General features: G+C 47.9%; 1 protein-coding gene across 4 annotated transcripts; it reads right to left on the minus strand.

Moving 5' to 3' along the window:
* Window positions 1-1,896: 1,896 nt before the first annotated feature.
* GOLPH3L (golgi phosphoprotein 3 like) lies at window positions 1,897-18,432 on the minus strand. Of its 4 annotated transcripts, none has more exons than XM_073567234.1 (5): window positions 18,217-18,432; window positions 15,094-15,262; window positions 7,683-7,814; window positions 4,889-5,003; window positions 1,897-4,596 (listed from the first exon to the last, which is right to left on the minus strand). In XM_073567234.1, exons 2-5 carry the CDS (start codon window positions 15,259-15,261, stop codon window positions 4,169-4,171), a joined length of 843 nt encoding a protein of 280 aa, XP_073423335.1. In that variant the 5' UTR covers window position 15,262; window positions 18,217-18,432; the 3' UTR covers window positions 1,897-4,168. The 4 variants fall into 4 exon arrangements, with proteins under 4 accessions (XP_073423335.1, XP_073423333.1, XP_073423334.1 ...); XM_073567232.1 differs by having other exon boundaries at window positions 15,094-15,266; window positions 18,217-18,430; XM_073567233.1 differs by lacking the exon at window positions 18,217-18,432 and adding an exon at window positions 18,102-18,209 and having other exon boundaries at window positions 15,094-15,266.
* Between the last annotated feature and the right edge of the window lie 2,912 nt (window positions 18,433-21,344).

The following is a 21,344-nucleotide window of genomic DNA, read 5'->3' on the forward strand; positions in this document are numbered from 1 at the left end:
CAATCACATCACAGGAACACCGATCAGTGCATAGAATTAAGAGTCCCTTTATGGTCACGCTGTAAAAGCCGCTGTGACAAAGACAGCAATATTTGACAGGTTAACAGCTGTGGATTTCCATTGCCGGTTTTCATCCTGACACCTGCGATCAAAATCGGACATGTCCCCAAGAACAAAAAATAAAAAAATTGGACATGTGCAGAGCCCCATAGAGTATGATAGGTTTGAGTGCCATTGGTGAAAACCTAGGATCGAATTCGTCCGAGAAAAATAGGTTGTGTACATGTGCCCCGATAGTGGTGCCATGTCCCTCTTCCCTAACCTTAACGTTTGGCCCATTATTACAGAACATTAAAAAAAAAATCTAGCACTAAAGTCAGGCCCAACTTTTTATTTTTCCTCTGCTCCTATATGCTACATTTTCATGCCAGTGAAGATATCATGCAGTCTTCTATGCAGGATACTGCCATCTACACCTCTCTGTCCTATAAGAAATATCAGGAGCTTCAGGGACTTGCAGATACATACATAGTAGCCAGCTCTCTCCTTTGATACATGAATGGTGCAGTCAATAGGTGACATAAGTTTGTCTCTGATAACATAGTATTTTTTTTCCACCTATAGCAAGACGTTTTCGAAGGATCATTTAACCTCAAGAGGTGAGAGACCAGCCAAAGGACCTCCACGCTCTGAGAGCAGCACACATTTGTGGGGATAGCTTACAATGGTCAGGTCTTCTACTTGCTTCTTCCAGGATAGCGTTAATATACTCTCTCCACGCCTCCATGTCGCAGAGTTGGGTTGGTCAGGAAGTAGAAACTTCTTTCCAAGTTCCTCACAACCATTTTTTTGTATTTGAGTAATGCAAATTTTGACCTGAGTTCCAAATGCTCAACTCTAATGTGCCGTCAGAGAGAAGAACATTGTACAGGGTGGGCCATTTATATGGATACATCTGGGTGGGCCATTTATAAAGTTGGATCCAAAATGGCAGACTTCAAAATCGCCGCCATGGTTACCACCCATCTTGAAAAGTTCCCCCCTCCCATATACTAATGTGCCACAAACAGGAAGTTGATATCACCAACCATTCCCATTTTATTTAGGTGTATCCATATAAATGGCCCACCCAGTATTGTGACATGATGTCCAGGTCAGTGCTCTGTGGCATGAGTTTCCTGAGCTTTCAGGGTCCCCGACACAATGTTATGTGTGCCAGGGACAAGTGACTGTGCCAGACCGGCAAATCAAAAATCAAACCTTGCATCCTGAAGGGAAAGGAAATTCAATAAGCTTCTGTTCTCTGCTGGAGAGCACTGACTGTGGTTACAAGAAGCAATCTGCACATTTCCAGCAGGTACCCTTCAAGAGTTTATCCAGGAATTTTTTTTTACTTTGGGCCCTAAAACTAACAAGCAATTAGTTGCTAGCTACGTGCCCATTCTACACGGCATCATCATAAATTGGTCACCGACCGCACCTCCCGGTGGGTGATTTAGCTGATCATCAACAGAGCAGTTCTTCCACTTCAGAGCTGCTCAGCCGACAGGGCATGTCTGCCGATGTCCTGCTGATTGACAGCTGGCTCCCCGCAATTAGGCAGCAGGGTGCCAGCTGTCAATCAGCATGATGTCGACAGTCACATCCAGTCAACAGAGCAGAGAGAGCAGTGGCTTTTCTTCCGCTTCGGACAACGAGACATCAGCGGAAGCAACCGACTCACCAGCAAGAGCGGTTTATGGCCACTCTGTGCCGGCAGAGATTGGCGCTGGGCACAACAGGCAGGTAGGTAGTAACTTGCTGCCTGTTAGTGTTTTGGTCCATAGTGTATAATAAAAGAAAAAAAAAAAAAAAAAACCACGAAGATATCACTGTAAAATAACCCAAACTCGGACATTAAAATATTATACAGTTTTATTTGAAAGATACTTAATTCATAGATGCAACAAATACATGATCACTTTGGTCCTGTGTGCACAATTATCCTTGTATGCCATCATCCAAACCATACTCCTCAGCCAGCGGAAGCCAGGTTGGGCATCTAGGCCCTAGAATTCCATAGGCATAGTCCCGGCCGGCCGGCCCACACAAAACACTCCATAAATAATCCTTGTGCAATGATTTCTCGTTCCACTGCGTGAAAGATTTACAAAAAGAGAAAAAAATATTTTTCAAGGTTTTCAATCATAACATAATATTAAATCTAATTAAAAGAATATACAGAAGAGTTAACGAAAATTGCCGTAATAACAATATAATGGTTTGATAAAGAAAGCTTCACAAAAAAGCTTCAACGTTTCCTCCAGAGCATTGCAAAAAAAAAAAAAAAAAAAAAAAAAATTAAAAAAAATTTACCCCTTATGATTGGAGAACAGGAGTTTAACTATACTGGGTACAGGGGTTGGTATTACACCCCAGGCCTTGGAGCCTGTAATCCCAAAATGTACCTTAGGGACATATGAGACTAATGGGAATGAAGATCCATGATAGATGTGGGCTCTGGAGAGTTCACATTGGGGCCCACAAGCTTCAAGTTACACCACAATAATAACCAATGCAACAAGTCATATGTTTGCAGTAGCAAATGTTGCTCCAAGCAAATCGGCAAAAACTGGCAACATCATTACAATTTGGATCCTGCTAGGTCAGATGGTCACAAGTTGGGTGTTAAGGGGCAAATTCTGATATTCTTAAAGAGGATGATGAAATCAGACAAAATCCAGTTATTTTGTTCTCATCGTGGTACCAAAAATAAAAGGAACATCGGGAGGGTAGCCCAACAGGGCCACAGAGAGCTGCCTAATCAACTGGCATCAAAAGAGCCGCCCAACCCTCTGCCACCGTGAGAGCCGTAAAACCACCTGGAATGGAGAGAGTCTCTCAACCAAGTAGCATCCGAAGAGGCACCCACCCTTCTGCCACCGAGAGAGCAGCCCAACAACCTGCCAGCTGCAAATAAGTTGGTCTTAGTCAGCAATAGTGATGGACAGACTACAGTAGGCATTAGTTGCCAGCAACACGATCCGGAAGCCAGTCCAAATTTTTTTTCCAGTAGCGGGTGAAAAGGACCATTAATTTAATATAACTCCCAAAAGTTGATGACCTGGTTCTTGGCTTGGGTGTGATCCTGAACAATGATATACATAGATAATCCAAGCCAAGGTCATGGTTTGAAAGTTATAGAAGCTGTGACTCTTCTATTTGCTGGAAAGTAGTAAGATTTATGTGTCTAACCAGTGGATGATCCATACTTGTGATTCCACTAGGAAATGGTCACCATAGAGGAACCTGGTAAGAAATCCATAGAAATCCCACAAGAGAATGGTGGTGTAGATCTTCCAATAGTCTGAAATGTAGGGTGGTGCAAAAGTAACCACTTGATACTTGTGGTCCAATTGATGGGCACTCAAACCAACTAGTAGATTCTGGATATTAACAAAAAATGGTCCTGAATCCTACATTACAACAGACAGGAAAGGTAAAACTTTCATGGAGACCATAAATAAATCACAAAGGTCCCATTGGAGACCTCTGTTTATTTTTTTTTCTGTCTATTAAAGCTACATGGTAAATCATTCATGAGATCAAGTTGACCTAAAAACAAAAAAGAATTAAAAAAACAAAAAAAACAAAAAAAAAAACTCATGGGCTGCATTGGTGTAACTGGTGTATATCCTTCAAAAAGTCTATAGAATTTTTATTTTTTGATTCTTCATCATAGAAAATGTGAGCAAGAGACAAACTACATACATCGGTCACTGACTGGAGACCAGATGGGCCGAGAGGTGGGTACTCCACTGCCTAATCTTGAAGACATTCGTACCAGCGCACAGTACCATAGTATTACTGGTACTTGAATCACCAGAGACTTCAGAATTATCCAAGATGTTTCAATTCTTGAGCAACTCCTATTTTTTTTTTTTTTTATTATTTTACTCCACCCACTCACAAAAAAAAACAAAAAACAGTTCACTGCTTCTATGTGCTTGACCGACACCAGCTATTTTTAAGGTGTACCAGATGAGAGGATACCCAGGGGGCTGGAGGTTCAAAGTCAACGTTCAAGCAAAGTTTTCGATCTTTGTATTCCCCCACCCAGCTGATCGTCCTGGAGAATGGGTGAATTCTTTGATGCAGTTATAACTCCACCACCCGCCAGCCACAAATCTTAGGATTTGTTAAAAGCAGATAGCACGGCCCAGATCATCTCTGTGCAGTTGGGTTTCGTGGCTTCCATATCTGGATCCAAATCTAGGAGGTCCTTGGATCGGTTCATGGCCATGTCATACTTGTCATCCGCCAGAGTGGAGAAGGCATTCTCCAGGACATCAGAGGAATGGGCTAGTACAAGGAGGGCCAGTGTCCGTTTGTCCATGCGATGTGGGTCATTCACCCACTTGTCTAGAACGGATTCTTGAAGCTTCTTCACCAGTCGTTGCTTCTCTGTGGTGTTGGTGACAGGGTGGGTCGTCATGTCGAAGAGCAGGAAGTTTTGTTTCTCTGTGGTCAAGATTCCTTTCTCTACCAAGCTCTTGGCGATGCGTTCTCGAACATTTCTCAGTTGGAACTGAAGCTTGAAAGGGTTCCACGTTTCACCTGGTAAAAATCAAAAGACCAATATTACAAAAGCACCAGTAATACTCTAAGCAAATACTGAATATACATCAGGTGTCCTACCCAGCCTTTAAGTTTTATGCATGTGGTCCCTGCAGGTTGGGGTATTCCAAGCTGTTTTATGGTAGGTCAGTCATACAGCCTACCTGCATGCTTAGTACCCAAGAAGTGGTTGTAATGATCTGCCAGCAAGGCAATTGATAAACCCCCTTGGCACAGTGGCCATTTAAGTACCCCGTGGTCTTGAGATTGTTAACACCTCCAAAAATCTTACCGGTGAGTAACTCTATCCAGCTCTGTACAGTTTCCGCAGGGTCGGTTGCCTTGATGTGTTTAAGGGTCTCATCTAACAGAACGTCTCCTGTTGGTGCTTCTGACTTTAGTAGCACCTACGAGGCAAATTGAAGATCTCTTTAGATTAAGATATGACGTTCTAGCACCTATAGACAATGAATGCTCCGCTGAAATATGATATAGAGGACTTGACACGGGCAGTTCAATATGATCGTTTGGTCTTGATGCATAGGCCATGTCAAAGAACCAATCAGCCTAAGAATGAGCATTTTGCTCATTTGACAACTGATCAATGGCAATTTTATAAGGGCTAATTATCAGGATTGAGCATCCTTATGAGCGCTTGTAAGGCCGGTTATCAATACTTATGAAAGGGTCTTAAGGGGGTTTTACACTAAGCGATATCGCTAGCAATATCGCTAAAACGTCACTGGTTTTGTGACGTTATAGCGATATTACTAGCGATATCGCTATGTGTGATACTTACCAGCGACCGGCTCCCCCGCTGTCCATCGCTGATCGCGCGAGAATGTCCGGCTCCATTTCTCGTCGGGCGCTTCCTGCTGAGACTTCCTGCTGTGACGACGAGCGACGCTGGAGGCGGGCGGGAGGACGCAGGATCGCTGTGTGTGAATGGTAAGTATCGTGCGCTGCGTCGCTGCTGAATCGCTGTGAGGTCTTTCTGTATGAAAGCTCACTAGCGATCATTTAGCGATGCACCAGCGATCCTGACCGGGTGGGATCGCTGGTCGGATCGCTGGTGCATCGCTAAATGTAAAAGGGCCTTTAGAATAACTGCCCTCTCTTGACTCAGTTATCAGCACACAAAGAAATTGTTTTCTACTGGCAAACCTTCTAAACAATCCATACTTGCTCAGTCTTTATCTATCTGTATAGTCATGAACTTTAACATCTAACATGCTGAGGCCTTTAGAGTCCGAGATGTAGCTCTTGGGTTTCTTGCAGTTGTTCTGAGCATTTCACATTTTAACCTTGGGGTGAATTTGCAGGGATATCCATTCCTGGGAAGACGGACAGACTTTCCCCTCCTACCCCCTCTAAGCAGAACCATCTTCAATCACCCTTAATACCACTAATGGGAAATGAGACTGCAGTGATCGTAATATATAAAGAGGCCTGTACTGCAGTAGTGATTCCATTTAGAGTATTTGTATCGTCTAGATTAGCAATAGCTGTGTTAAAACTACTACTTCTTCTGCAGGGTTATAATGCCCCCTGGTCCCATGTGTAAGGGGTAAGAGAACGTGTGTGATAGAAGGGTGCAGTCGTAACAACAGGTGGCTGCGCTGCCGGATACACTATGTGCCTTCCTTTGAGCACACATAAGTAAATACAAGGAATAAGGTCACACTGCCACACCCTGAGCAAGGACACTGCAGTGCAGGCTCCGGGAGCGGGCCATGGGGAAGGAGGGCTGGAGTCTGAGACCATACGTCACCGACACTATTCTTCTTTATCTCCAATGTGTCATTATCTGGAAAGTCTCATTTGTGAAAGCTGTTAGTATTATAAACCATCTGGAAAGTTTAACAAAGTTTTAATTGCTGGACGCAAGTGCCGATTAGACTTTCTGGATTATGAGATGACGGACTAAAGGTACTGTCACACTAAGCGATATCGCTAGCAATATCGCTATAACTGGTGACGTTATAGCGATATTGCTAGCGATATCGCTGTGTCTGATATTTACCAACGACCCGCTCCCCCGCTGGTTATCGCTGATCGCGCGAGAACGTCCAGGACTGTTTCTTGTCGTCAGCTTCCTGCAGCGCTTCCTGTGGAGAGACGAGCGTGGAGCCGGGCGGGAGGACGCAGGATCGCCTAGTGTGACAGGTAAGTAGCGACCCCCGTCCCCAGTGATGTCGCTGGTGAGATCTGCCTGTGTGGCAGCTCACAAGCGACCACTTAGCGATGTACCAGCGATCCTGACCGCATCATATCGCTGGTCGGGATCGCTGGTACATCGCTAAGTGTGACAGTACCTTTAAGGCTGTGTGCACACGCTGCGGATTTTGCTGCGGTTTCGCAGCGGCTTTGTACAGTACCATGATTCCCTATGGGAATCAAAAACCGCAGTGCAGACGGTGCGGAATTTTCCGCGCGGATTATCTGCGGTTTTCAATCCGCAGAAAGAATTGACATGTCAATTCTTTCTGCGGATTCTCCTGCGGTTTGCCATCTCCTCCATTGAGGAGATGAAAAACCGCAGGGCAAAACCGCAGAGCAATCCGCAGGTAAAACCGCAGGTCTTTTGACCTGCGGTTTCACCTGCGGATTTTACAAAATCCGCGCGGATGAATCCGCACCTAATCCGCAGCGTGTGCACACAGCCTAAAGGAATTCCAGTGGAATCTAGTATTTGCGCAGCTGACTTTGAATAAAACCTTCAAGAAGTGTGAACCTTTTGATTTCTTAGGATGAAATAAGCGGCCTCGGCAGATAGTCCACACTGGAGTGTGCTGTCTGGAACGCTGCCCATTTTTTTTAAAATAGATTTTTCATTGTACCAGGAAATATGAAGACTTCCTGTATCACTTACAGAAAAGCGCGCGCCTTATCCCAAGAACGATCTCTTTTAAATGGGTGCTTGCTCCTTTAACCCCTTAAGGAAAGGGCAATTTTACGTTATTCTAAAATTAGCTTTTTTTTCTTACCATCCACACAGCCGTAACAAAAGCTTGAGTTGTAGTTTTTAATTTCACCAGTCATATAAATTACAGAAAAAAAAAAATTGGCCGAGTAGCGGCTCTTACCCTTCTGTCCAGTAGGCGTTTCTTCCGCAAAGTAGCCGGTTCCAGAGTTACGCGCCCCCTGAGAGCCAGCTCAATGAGAATCCCGCCACGTAGACCTGAGGATATGCAATCATTCCAGAAGGATGTGTAGCCCTGTACCAAAAAGACACAAGGGGGAAGCATTACAGTAAAAGGAGGATGGTCTAAAGAATGAAATGCCAGATGGGTGAGGGTCACAGGTCCGGTGAACCCAATTTGCCCAATCTGAGAAAACACATGCTTCGGTCTTTCTATATTTGACAGCATTCAACAGAGAAGCTTGAGCACGTGTCAAATGTTGGTAATTGGTGTCCTCAAACATGGCCCCCGTTCTCCCAAAATAAGGATCTCCTTTAATAGTAACGCTGGCTTTTCTGACATACAACGTAGTTCACGTTGTGCGGATGTATGAAGTCAGGTCACAGTCTGCCCCATTCACGGTTATACAACCGGACCCTTCCTGAATAAGCAGCGATCAGAGCCAGCTCCAATCGCTGCTGTCAGTCAATGACATTGGAATCTCCATGATACCAGAAAGGCGTCTGCTCCGAAGATCAACGTGTATTGATGACTTTACGAAGTGCTAAAGGATCACTAAAGCAGCTTCTAACACAATATTAATTTTGGAAATTCAAATCCTCTAGTTTGTAAAAAAAAAATAAAAAAAAATTTAAATAAATGGTCTATAAAAGCCTGGTGTATCATAATTTAACATAGAATCAGCCCCCCCCCCCCCCCCCCCCCCGTTGAGAAAATATCTTTTGTCGAAATCGCTGCTGTAAACTCCCAAGCAAGAGGGTTCAAAGAGAGTTAAACCACTGGAGAAGAAACTTTACACCCAGGAGGATGAATAGTTAACGGGACATTTACCAGTACAGACAGGTCTTTACTATGTAAATAGTCCCAGTGTTAATTGCAAAACCCTGCGCTATTCATATGTGCCAAGCCACCCAGATCGCTCCAACCTGTCCCGGATGTGTCAGTCAGTAAGGGCAGACCTGCGTCATCCCAAAACTTCAATGGGCTATAGCAATGACGGCAATTGTGAGAAAATTGTGTAATATCTTAAAAATGCCTATTGAGTAGTGAAGAGAAAATATGCTCAGGTAAGGCGCTATCAGACCATGTTCTGGTGCTAACAGTGTCTTCGGTGTGCTCGAAAAATATGGTCGAGTCCCGGCGGCTGCATGTCTCACAGCAGTTTGACAGTTGCAACAATCCTTGCATGTGTTGTGGCTGTCGAACATCCGCGAGACATGTAGGCGAAGGGACTCGGACATATTTTTCAAGCACGCCGAAGTCACTAAGGGTATGTGCACACTTTGCGGTTTCTGCTGCGTTTCCGCAGCGGTTTTGGCTCTGCAGAAACGCAGCAGATTCTGCTGCGTTGTACAGTACCTTTATTTCCTATGGAAATGTCAATTGTTTGGTGCAGAAACGCTGCAGTTTTACACCTCACCCATTATGAGGTGTAAAACCGCAGGGCAAAACCGCAGAAAAACCGCAGCACTTTGTCCTGCGGATTTCCTGCAGTTTTCTCTACAAAATCCGCAGAGACAAAAAACTATGTGTGCACATACCCTTAGCACCAGAACATGTTGAGATAACACCTTCTCTGAGCATATTCACTCATCACTACTATTGAGCTAGGTCTTAAAGGGGACTTTTCGCTTGCCATTAATATGTATTTTTTTTACTTGATGTAAATCCTGCTGTTCTGAATCCGGCGATGTTTTTGTTTCATTCCTGTGCCTCTCCGTTCCAGAGATAAAGACTCCACTACCCTGCATGTAAATTTGGTCTAGTTATCTGAAGACACCCACAGAAGAGCTGAGGATCACGCCATCGAGGTATCTAGACAAGATTTACAGGCAGGGAAGAGGAGGCCATATCTCAGGAATAGGGAGACACAGGAACGAAAGAAAATCACCACCGGATTCAGGAGAACAGCGGCATCTACACTAGAAAAAATTTTGATGGCAAGTGACACGACTTTTCTCAGGGGTAAAAGAGCTCTTCTGAAATTGGAAGAATAATTTCCCAATGAAGCAAGCTTTTAGCAGTTTCATGACAGTGATATTGAAACTCCTATTAAAGTGACTAGGACCTGAGCCACAGAGCCCCCAAACAGCCATTACACAATTGTGCTGAACTGGCCACTGGCAGCTGTGCTGGCGCTGCAAACAGCTGATTGTTGGGGTGGCCAATTAGAGATCAACACATAAAATAACTGAAGGTGTCAAATTTGAGAAAACGTGTTAGACATTGGCTTATTTGAACAATTTGATATTCAATTTGTGCAAATACAAAAAAAAAAAAGCTCTCTGCCATTTTACACACAGCAGAAGACTGCATCAGCCAGACAAGGCTCACATAATCTTGAGCTTCCCCATAATGCTATTACGTCACACGGTAAAACATCAGGATGGACTACAGTAGCCTGTATAAAATGCAGGGAATGCAGTAGCCCCTTAAGGCAAATCTGGAGAGTGAGATGAGGTCACAGCTTAGATAATGAGAAAGTCAGAAAACACTGAATAAACATTAGGGATAGTGTGTGACAGCATAGCAGTGAAAATACATTAGTAGCTGTTTAGCCAGATATAGAGGTATCTGTGACATTACTAAGGATGTTTTTGTGTTAAGGAGCTTTAAAGGGGTTGGATAAAGTCCTAGGAGACCAAACACTCATCCATCTCCGGTGCTGCCATTGAGAAAGAATGGAGTGGAGGTGTGTATCCTCCACCTGCGCTCCATTCACACTTTATAGCCTATTCCTCAGGATCAGTGGGAGACCCATCAGACAGACCTCCCGCAATAGGCAAAAAATTCCAAACTTAGTACAACCTCTTTACATCAGTATCCCACTGTAGGACTGTATGAACTAGATATAATTTGGAACAGGTACCGATCACCTCCCTAAAAGTGGTTTGTGTCGCCATTTTCCAGACCGGTAATTTTTATATCACTGGAGCTTGTTTCTTCCATGTGGAGCCGATGTTTTAATGTTACCATTTTGGGAGCATACGGCCTAATGATCACTTTTTGCTTGATTTTTTTTTTTTTGGGTGGGGGGGGGTTAAAATGGAAATCTCAATCAATGTTTGTTTCTCCTAAAAAGGGGGCCCGTCACGTCCCCCATGCCCTCCAACCCAGCAACATTCACCCATGTATCAGTAAACTCCCTGCCTGACCAGCCCTGTATAGCGGTTTTAGGTAAAAAATTTGGTTTAAAAAAGCATTTCTAATATCCCTGATTTCTGTGCTTATGAGAGCTTTGACTAGTTGATGGGGCATTAGTTCCCCAGACCAGTCAGTCCTCTTTCCATGTTATCATGCTCCTGTGGGTGGGATAATAAAATTTGGACAAGTAGTGTCATTGTCCCTCATGCAAATCTTGTGCAGATGCGCCACTCATTACGGCAGCGTCACTGCAGCCAGGTGTACGCTAAGCCAAAATACATTTTTGTGTTACTTTATGCAGCAATTGCAAGGTGCCAATGAGACACCAGTGTAGTTTGGGGCCTGGCTCAAGACACCACGGCTTTACTCTTACAGAATAAAAAAAGTTGTCCAAATCTATTGATTTTGGAAGGACCACTGCATTATTTATTGCATTATCACAGACACCCGACCTCGCATCATCATATGTCAGAGAGAAGAGAAGGATCATCCATGCTGAATTACAACTCCGAACCCTTTTGCTCCAGTGAGATAAACCACCAAAGGTGTCAAGAATTAGATTACTCTACTCTTCCAATCATTAGATGAAGGTGGAGACAGACAGAAAACAACCGCTTTCCGACGTGTATGGTATCACTATGGCATATCTAGTCAACAAGCGGTGAAAACTTTTGGCCGCCATCTAGTAGGAATCGGATGGATCAGCTCACAACAAAAAACAAACTTCCCCTACAGATATATATCAGTGTATGAAAGTTTCCACGGTCAGTAGACGCTGTGGATTGGGCGCTGCGTATATCCACAGCGTCCAGATGTTACAGTATAGTGGAGGGGACTTTATGAAATCCCTTCTCCACTATGCGTGCAGAGACACCTCCGGCTTCCCTGCGTATACGCACATGCAGCGCGTCTTTCCAGACCGCAGCATGTCTATTTATCTCACGGAGACGCTCCGTCTCCACAGTATAAATATCACAGTCTAATGAATAGGATGCGTTGATTCTGCACGTTTCAATGAACACATGCGGAATCACAGCACATAGAAAAGTCGGCAGCACTTTGGGCGAAGCTGCATCCAAAGCGCTACCAATACTGAACGTGGAGACATACCCCAATGGTAGCAAACTCTCCAGAGAAGAAAGCTTGGCTTCATGCCTTCCTGAGAGCAGTGTAGATAAGGAGCATAAACCCAGTAAGGAGCCCAATGTTTAAGGTCAAACGGTGGATGCTGAAATAAAATGTGGCTTCTCTTTTGTGGGTCCGGGCATTCTTCCAGAGCACCTGCCACTTTCTGGACACTGCTGGATCTGGTTCTACAGGTTTTGTGTGTGCAGAAGCTCTGACTACAGAAACACACCAGATCGTCTGGGACCTTACCCCGAACAATGGCCACAAGACTACAGGACTGAGACATACAGGACTCACAGGGCGAGGTGGTTGAAGGCATTCGTTGGGATTACCTTTCACCGATCACCCATAACTAGGTCAGGACTGCACAGTCTTCTCATACACGCCGGTTTCAGATCTCGAAGACCGTTCCTCCTTGCTCATTCACATACTTTCTGCTTTTTCCGTGACTTAATTTTTATATTCGGAGTATGTTTTTCATTTTTTTGGTGTAGATGCAAGGAAAAAAGAATCAGTATGTGAATGCGAGTCATACATGTCCACATGCTCACACACATAATTACATCCACTCCCTCCTGCATTCGCACACAGCACACTTTGCACATAACTTCATTTTATGGAGAATGAACGCTGGCAGCCGGTCGGATGACATTACAAGGTGTGAGGCAGCAGCCTCTCTCCACAGCTAGGAGAAGACGGCCATACTAGATCATAATCCCAAAACTAACGAGAAACTATTAATAGGACAATGTCATAAAGAAGATTACCGTCATCCATCTCAATACTGCACTACACTATTAACAGAATGACCGAGGATTATAGCGAGCCGGCCTCCATATGCAAACACCATACAGGTCATCACATAATAATCCAGGCCTCATCTCCTGGAATTTGTCCGGAAATAGCGCCACTCCTTTTCACAGGCGACGTCTGGTATTACAGCTCAGCCTCAATAACACTATGTGAGCAGCAGCCTGCACCTGGGAACAGCCCTTTAGACTTGCAGCCTATCCCCGGGATATCTCTGGCCTCCGTGAGAATGCGCAGGCCCATGCAGTCATCATCTGGTTAAATATTAAGTGAGAAACCCGAGCGTCTGCCAGACACATTGTGTCATGGAGAATTTACTAACAGGATACAGAGGAGGAAAAGGTTACTGTGCACTAAAAGGGGCGCAGAGAAGCCCCCAAAATTCTCAAAAATGTCACTGAGCTTGTTTCTAGGGAAATACATATATACACATCAGAGTAAAGGAGCGCCCCCCACTGACCAGCAGAAAGGAAAGCACTGAGGGGCGAAGCATAGTGAAGCCGCAAGCCAGACGGGTGACATCAACCTCCACACTGGCAGTACCATTTTGGGGGGAAAAAAACCGCTTTGATCAATTTTTATTGCATTTTAATTTTTTTATTGCGTTTACCACACGACTGAAATAATATATTCTAATAAGTCGGACTTTGTGGACGCACGGATATCGCGGGGACTTATTTTTGGATGGAGAAAACAGAAACGAAGAGAATGAAATTTATGTTTTTGTACTTATTTTATTTTTCTAATCTTCCCCAAGGAACTTGAACCTGCAATTGTTACATATATTGTTCTATGTGTAGCGGACACAGCTCCTAAGCCTGCACATTTACATTACAGGTAATCTATCAGCACAGAATGACTGTGCAAACCAAGCACAGGTGCCCATACACCCTGGGTGTGGCCAAACATAAGCGTACCTTCCCGCATACATGAGTTTTATTTTTTTGAAAATTCTGTGGAAGCATGGTTGAAAAGCAATGTCTGACATTCATTTGTTCATTTTCATAGAGTTTTTATTTATTATTACTTTTGTCAGATTCAATTTTCACCATGTGTGCATGTAGAGGCGTCAGTGTTATGGACAGAAGTCTTTTAAGCCTACATGGCAGCTCATGGGATGCATATGAAAACCCTATGCAGGGAGAAGAGCGTGCCGCCACAGAGCGACGGGAGAAGAGCGTGCCGCCACAGAGCGACGGGAGAAGAGCGTGCCGCCACAGAGCGACGGGAGAAGAGCGTGCCGCCACAGAGCGACGGGAGAAGAGCGTGCCGCCACAGAGCGACGGGAGAAGAGCGTGCCGCCACAGAGCGACGGGAGAAGAGCGTGCCGCCACAGAGCGACGGGAGAAGAGCGTGCCGCCACAGAGCGACGGGAGAAGAGCGTGCCCCCACAGAGCGACGGGAGAAGAGCGTGCCCCCACAGAGCGACGGGAGAAGAGGGATGAGAGGAGGAGAAACTAACGCAACTCAGAGTAGAATGGGAGATTAAAGTGAGAGGCGAGGGCTACACCACAGAGAGATGGGAGAGAGAGAGCTGCTGCAGAGGGATGTAATAGGAAAGGCGAGCACACCTGCTGGTGGATGAGGATCTGAGAGGAGAAGCGAACGAGACGCTGGAGGAGGATAGAAGGTGAGAGAAGAATGTGGCGCATCACAGGAAAAGTCGAGAGCGCCGTTGCAGGGGGACGCAACAGGAAGGCAAGGCACACCGCCGCAGAGTGATTCAAAAGGAAAGGTGAGTGCATCGCCACAGTGAGATTCAAGAGGAAAAATGACAGTGCCACTGGAGGGTTGCAAGAAGAACAGAGAGTGCCGCCGGAGAGAGATACAAGAGCAAAGATGAGTTCACCCTTGGATAAAGATGCAAGAAGAAAAGTGAGTGCGCCGTCAGAGAGGGATGAAAGAAGAAAAGTGAACGCGCCGCTGGAGAAGAAAGCAAGCAGAAAGGTGAGCTCACCCTTGAAGAGACATAAAAGAGGAAATACTGAGCGTGCTGCCAGAGAGGGATGAGAAAGGTGAGCAAGTAAACTGCTGTAGAGAAATTGAGAGGTGGGCCACCAGCAGTATATGGAGAACAGAGCCTGGGCCACCATAACCCAATACTGCATTTGTACTACACAACACCCGGTAAAGCCAATAGGTCACCGCACAACACATGCCGACCCTCCACAACACCCATGTACAATGTGACAATTCCTGGTCTCCCACCAGTATAATTTTGCCACTTGTGAAAAATAATGTGAAGCAGAAGGATGCTATTTCATCCCAGTACCTCCTTATCCTTTAGTCCTAGAAGAAGGACCTCCTCCATGAGCGTGAGCCTCATGTCCTTACAGTCCCCAGAGCTTTCCTCCTCTTTGTCCTTGCTGGAGTCATCGGAGTCCGCCCTCTTATCCTGCCCCTCGTCTCCACGTCGGCCACGCCGAATTAAAGTTGTCATCCTTTCTAGGAAGAAAACGAAACAGGCAAGTCAAACACATCGTGCCGCTGGTTGTCGGCTCCTCCCCATTTATGTAAATTCCCGTTGTTAAGTAGCAAACAATGTATGATAATTTAAGGGAGTGACTGCCTGCCGAGACACGGTGTTGGTAACATTATTTGTCAGTTGCTTCCCTGGAAACTGATAGAATGGAAACAGTACAGATCCATTTGCTTCAATTGGACGGCACAGCGGGCACCCCGAGAATCAGTGAAAGGGTGATATTGCTGGTTTAGAGTGGCGTCTCCTCCACTGTCAGGATTTTTATGTGGCCAGTGGATAAATGGTCAAAGCCCCCCCCCCGCCAGCCATCTGTCCACGGAAGCTCAATATCGGTGCTCTCGTCCATCCGGGGAGAACCACTACCGGACATTCACCTGGAGAGCCCTAATGTCTGTGACCTCATCTGTCTGGGGAGCCCAATGACAGACATCTGTCAGTTCCCTCATCCATGCAGTTAACCCCACTGTTGGTTCCCTCATCCATCCAGGAAGCCCCATTGTCTGCACCCTCATCCATCTGGAAGGGGGGGGGGGGGCGGGGGGTGGGGGGAGAATCCCTCTTCAATATGGAATGCCCTCATTAATACCGGGGAAACAGCTATTTGTGCTTTTATCCATCTGCAGAGCCCCGCTATCGGACATCTGGGGAGCCCCAATGTTTGTGCTCTCATCCATCTGGAAAACGCTATTGGTGCCATCATCCATCCGCGAAGCCCCGCTATCGGGCATCCATCTGGGGAGCCCCGCTATTCCCACATCCGGGGAGCCCCGCTAATCCTATATCCGGGGAGTCCATTGTTCCCTATCCGGGGAGCCCCGCTATTCCCCCAATCCGGGTAGGGAGCCCCGCTATTCCCACAGCCGGGTAGGGAGCCCCGCTATTCCCACAGCCGGGTAGGGAGCCCCGCTATTCCCACAGCCGGGTAGGGAGCCCCGCTATTCCCACAGCCGGGTAGGGAGCCCCGCTATTCCCACAGCCGGGTAGGGAGCCCCGCTATTCCCACAGCCGGGTAGGGAGCCTCGCTATTCCCACAGCCGGGTAGGGAGCCCCGCTATTCCCACAGCCGGGTAGGGAGCCCCGCTATTTCCACATCCGGGCAGGGAGCCCCGCTATTCCCACATCCGGGCAGGGAGCCCCGCTATTCCCCCACCCGGGCAGGGAGCCCCGCTATTCCCCCACCCGGGCAGGGAGCCCCGCTATTCCCACAGCCGGGCAGGGAGCCCCGCTATTCCCACAGCCGGGCAGGGAGCCCCGCTATTCCCACAGCCGGGCAGGGAGCCCCGCTATTCCCACAGCCGGGCAGGGAGCCCCGCTATTCCCACAGCCGGGCAGGGAGCCCCGCTATTCCCACAGCCGGGCAGGGAGCCCCGCTATTCCCACAGCCGGGCAGGGAGCCCCGCTATTCCCACAGCCGGGCAGGGAGCCCCGCTATTCCCACAGCCGGGCAGGGAGCCCCGCTATTCCCACAGCCGGGTAGGGAGCCCCGCTATTCCCACAGCCGGGCAGGGAGCCCCGCTATTCCCACAGCCGGGCAGGGAGCCCCGCTATTCCCACAGCCGGGCAGGGAGCCCCGCTATTCCCACAGCCGGGCAGGGAGCCCCGCTATTCCCACAGCCGGGCAGGGAGCCCCGCTATTCCCACAGCCGGGCAGGGAGCCCCGCTATTCCCACAGCCGGGCAGGGAGCCCCGCTATTCCCACAGCCGGGCAGGGAGCCCCGCTATTCCCACAGCCGGGCAGGGAGCCCCGCTATTCCCACAGCCGGGCAGGGAGCCCCGCTATTCCCACAGCCGGGCAGGGAGCCCCGCTATTCCCACAGCCGGGCAGGGAGCCCCGCTATTCCCACAGCCGGGCAGGGAGCCCCGCTATTCCCACAGCCGGGCAGGGAGCCCCGCTATTCCCACAGCCGGGCAGGGAGCCCCGCTATTCCCACAGCCGGGCAGGGAGCCCCGCTATTCCCACAGCCGGGCAGGGAGCCCCGCTATTCCCACAGCCGGGCAGGGAGCCCCGCTATTCCCACAGCCGGGCAGGGAGCCCCGCTATTCCCACAGCCGGGCAGGGAGCCCCGCTATTCCCACAGCCGGGTAGGGAGCCCCGCTATTCCCACAGCCGGGTAGGGAGCCCCGCTATTCCCACAGCCGGGTAGGGAGCCCCGCTATTCCCACAGCCGGGTAGGGAGCCCCGCTATTCCCACAGCCGGGTAGGGAGCCCCGCTATTCCCCCACCCGGGTAGGGAGCCCCGCTATTCCCCCACCCGGGTAGGGAGCCCCGCTATTCCCACATCCGGGTAGGGAGCCCCGCTATTCCCACATCCGGGTAGGGAGCCCCGCTATTCCCACATCCGGGTAGGGAGCCCCGCTATTCCCACATCCGGGTAGGGAGCCCCGCTATTCCCACATCCGGGTAGGGAGCCCCGCTATTCCCACATCCGGGTAGGGAGCCCCGCTATTCCCACATCCGGGTAGGGAGCCCCGCTATTCCCACATCCGGGTAGGGAGCCCCGCTATTCCCCCACCCGGGTAGGGAGCCCCGCTATTCCCACATCCGGGTAGGGAGCCCCGCTATTCCCACATCCGGGTAGGGAGCCCCGCTATTCCCACATCCGGATAGGGAGCCCCGCTATTCCCACATCCGGGGAGCCCCACCACTAGGACACTTCCCACCCTGGGGCCCTCACGAGCTTCATCCTAGGCCATTTCCACCAGTCCAGGGCCACGTCTCAGGCCCCCATTAGCAACACGACATTGCTGTCAAAACGATCTCTCGGCGGAATGCTTGGAATGTTGTGACAATAACAGACCTATCGCGACAGATGTCTGACCGTGATAAGTGCCTGTGTCCCCGGTGCTCTACACGAGCACCATGTAACACCCCCATAAACCCCGGACAGTGCTCCCCTCCTTCCAGGGTCTCACCTGCTCCACTCTCAGTTCAGCTCCTTAAAAACTTCACTTCCTGGTATGGGACACATCAGCTCAGGGCAGACAGCGCACCTTCACGTCACACGATGTCACCAACGACCGGCAGCGGAATCCACCAATCACAGCCGGCTCCGGGTGTACATCCCGCCTACTCCGCCCGGAGTCGGCGAATAAGAGCGGATTCCGTGACTACTTTAGTCTAGGCAATCAGAAAGCGAGTAAGCAAAGTAGAGGCGGGACTTGCTTGGGAGCTAAGACAACTGAGTCACGTGATGTTATTTTTTCCGTTGCGGCCATCTTTTTGTAGGGAAGTGGAACTTTTTAATTATTACAGTGGGGGGAATCACACAAGAAGCAAAGAAGCATATTTCTCCTATTTATCGATTCCTGGGCATTTCTTATTAAATCTCTGCATTGTTACGCTCCTCTGTTATCTCTCCAGGAATTGTATGAAAAATTGTCAACTGGGTGTGACACGCTGGGGGCGTGGCCAATGTGCCCCTTAGGTAAGGAGACTAGTAACACCCAGGTGTAAATAAATTCATAATTTTCCACGTTTCACAAGTTTTCATTTCAAAAATTTTAAAAAAAAGTCTTAGTGTACACAGCGCCTTAGGCTCAGTTCACACCGAGTTTTTTTGGAACTGATCTCCAACAACCGGCAAAAAAAATTCTTCAGGAAAACAAGCTCTTCTAAAATTCTTCTTAACTGCTTAAGAAAAGTTAAAAAAAAATCCTCCAACCCCTTCCCGACACACACTTCTGCTTGAAAAACTCATAGCCATAAGGTACGGACGCATAGCCATAAAGTACGGACGCATAGCCATAAGGTACGGACGCATAGCCATAAGGTACGGACGCATAGCCATAAAGTACGGACGCATAGCCATAAGGTACGGACGCATAGCCATAAGGTACGGACGCATAGCCATAAAGTACGGACGCATAGCCATAAAGTACGGACGCATAGCCATAAGGTACGGACGCATAGCCATAAAGTACGGACGCATAGCCATAAGGTACGGACGCATAGCCATAAGGTACGGACGCATAGCCATAAAGTACGGACGCATAGCCATAAAGTACGGACGCATAGCCATAAGGTACGGACGCATAGCCATAAAGTACGGACGCATAGCCATAAGGTACGGACGCATAGCCATAAGGTACGGACGCAAAGCCATAAAGTACGGACGCATAGCCATAAAGGCTGGACGCATAGCCATAAAGTTTGGACGCATAGCCATAAGGTACGGACGCATAGCCATAAGGTACGGACGCATAGCCATAAAGTACGGACGCATAGCCATAAGGTACGGACGCATAGCCATAAGGTACGGACGCATAGCCATAAAGTTCGGACGCATAGCCATAAGGTACGGACGCATAGCCATAAGGTACGGACGCATAGCCATAAAGTACGGACGCATAGCCATAAGGTACGGACGCATAGCCATAAGGTACGGACGTATAGCCATAAGGTACGGACGTATAGCCATAAGGTACGGACGTATAGCCATAAGGTACGGACGTATAGCCATAAGGTACGGACGCATAGCCATAAGGTACAGACGCATAGCCATAAGGTACGGACGCATAGCCATAAGGTACGCACGCATAGCCATAAGGTACGGACGCATAGCCATAAGGTACGGACGCATAGCCATAAGGTACGGACGTATAGCCATAAGGTACGCACGCATAGCCATAAGGTACGCACGCATAGCCATAAGGTACGGATGCATAGCTATAAAGTACGGGCGCATAGCAATAAGGTACGGACGCATAACCATAAGTGTTATGATTGAGTCACCGTAGGAGGCAAAAACAGAAATGCTGGCTAAGTCCAGAAAGCCAGAGAAGTTGGCAGCTATCGGATTGCAGACCCCTGAACCTATCAACACAACTAGCAGTAGCCGTGGGGGGTTCCTACGATGCCCTAGACCCCTCGATCACAGCCGGAGAAATAAATAGGTCTAAAGAAAGAAAGGGGAAATCTAAACTGCCCCAGAGCAGACCCCAAAGCAATAGGCAGAGCCCCCAACACATAATGACGGTGAAGCAAGATGAAAATACTAACACAGGCAGAAAGATAGACTGAGCAAAGCAAGCTAACTAGATAGAAAAGGAAAGGAAGGCTGCTGTCTGCAATCCGTGAAAAACCCTATGAAAATAAGAGCCAACAAACTGACAGTAAAAAAAGGCCCTGAAGACGCTAGGCTTCAAAAAAGCTATGTCAGTACTCAGGAATATTCTGAAGACAGAGCTACAGGCAAAAGGAGATTCAGCTCACCCCAGCAGGGAATGGCAGAATACAGAAAAGCAAGGAAAACAAAAACAAAACACTAATGCTAACAGGCAAAGCAAAAAACTTAGCTTTAGAGGAGCAGGAATCAGACTGGTGTCCTAGAAGTCCACAGAGAAATCACCCGCAGGGCAGAAGGGCGTCGGCAGCCTTATATCCAGTCCGTGACTCCACTCAGCCAGTCATCCTCATCAGGCTCAGGTGCCTGATAATCAGGCTCATTACCTTCCTTCACCAGAATAGGGAGTTCACCAGACCTCAGTGACGAAGGGGAAAATGAACTCACAACAGTACCTCCCCCTTGAGGAGAGAACACCAAACCCTCAACCACGCCACCAGGGCGATCAGGGTGAGCCCGATGAAAGGCAAGCACCAATCTTTTGGCATGAATATCAGAGGCAGAGAATTATCCTCCTGACCATAACCCTTCCACTTAACCAAATACTGGAGTCTCCGTCTAGCCAGACGGGAATCCAGTATTTTCTCTACCTCATATTCCATGTTACCTTCAACCAATACAGGGTCCGGAGGTGCCACCCCAGGAACAACTGGTTCAACAAACCTCTTCAACAAGGACTTATGGAACACATAATGGATTTTAAATGTGACAGGAAGAGCCAAACGAAAAGAGACCGGATTAATAATCTCCAAAATCTTGTAAGGTCCAATAAATCTAGGCTTAAACTTAGGAGAAGCCACCTTCATAGCAATATTTTTTGATGATAACCATACCATATCACCAATCTTAAACTGGGGACCAATGGTCCTATGTCGATTGGAAAACCGCTGGGCCTTTTCCTGGGAGAGAGATAACTTA

The sequence above is a fragment of the Dendrobates tinctorius genome, unplaced genomic scaffold, assembly GCF_039654945.1.
Source record: "Dendrobates tinctorius isolate UK_male_01 unplaced genomic scaffold, ASM3965494v1 ptg000019l, whole genome shotgun sequence".
Taxonomy (NCBI): domain Eukaryota; kingdom Metazoa; phylum Chordata; class Amphibia; order Anura; family Dendrobatidae; genus Dendrobates; species Dendrobates tinctorius.

Bases quoted from the DNA above. Each gene is read 5' to 3' on its own strand.
- GOLPH3L (XM_073567234.1), bottom strand. From the start codon at position 15,261: ATGACAACTTTAATTCGGCGTGGCCGACGTGGAGACGAGGGGCAGGAT. The intron at 7,815-15,093 runs GTACTGGGATGA...TTTTTGGTACAG, and splicing joins TAGGACTAAAGGATAAGGAG to GGCTACACATCCTTCTGGAA. The intron at 5,004-7,682 runs GTAAGAGCCGCT...TTTGCCTCGTAG, and splicing joins AACGCCTACTGGACAGAAGG to GTGCTACTAAAGTCAGAAGC.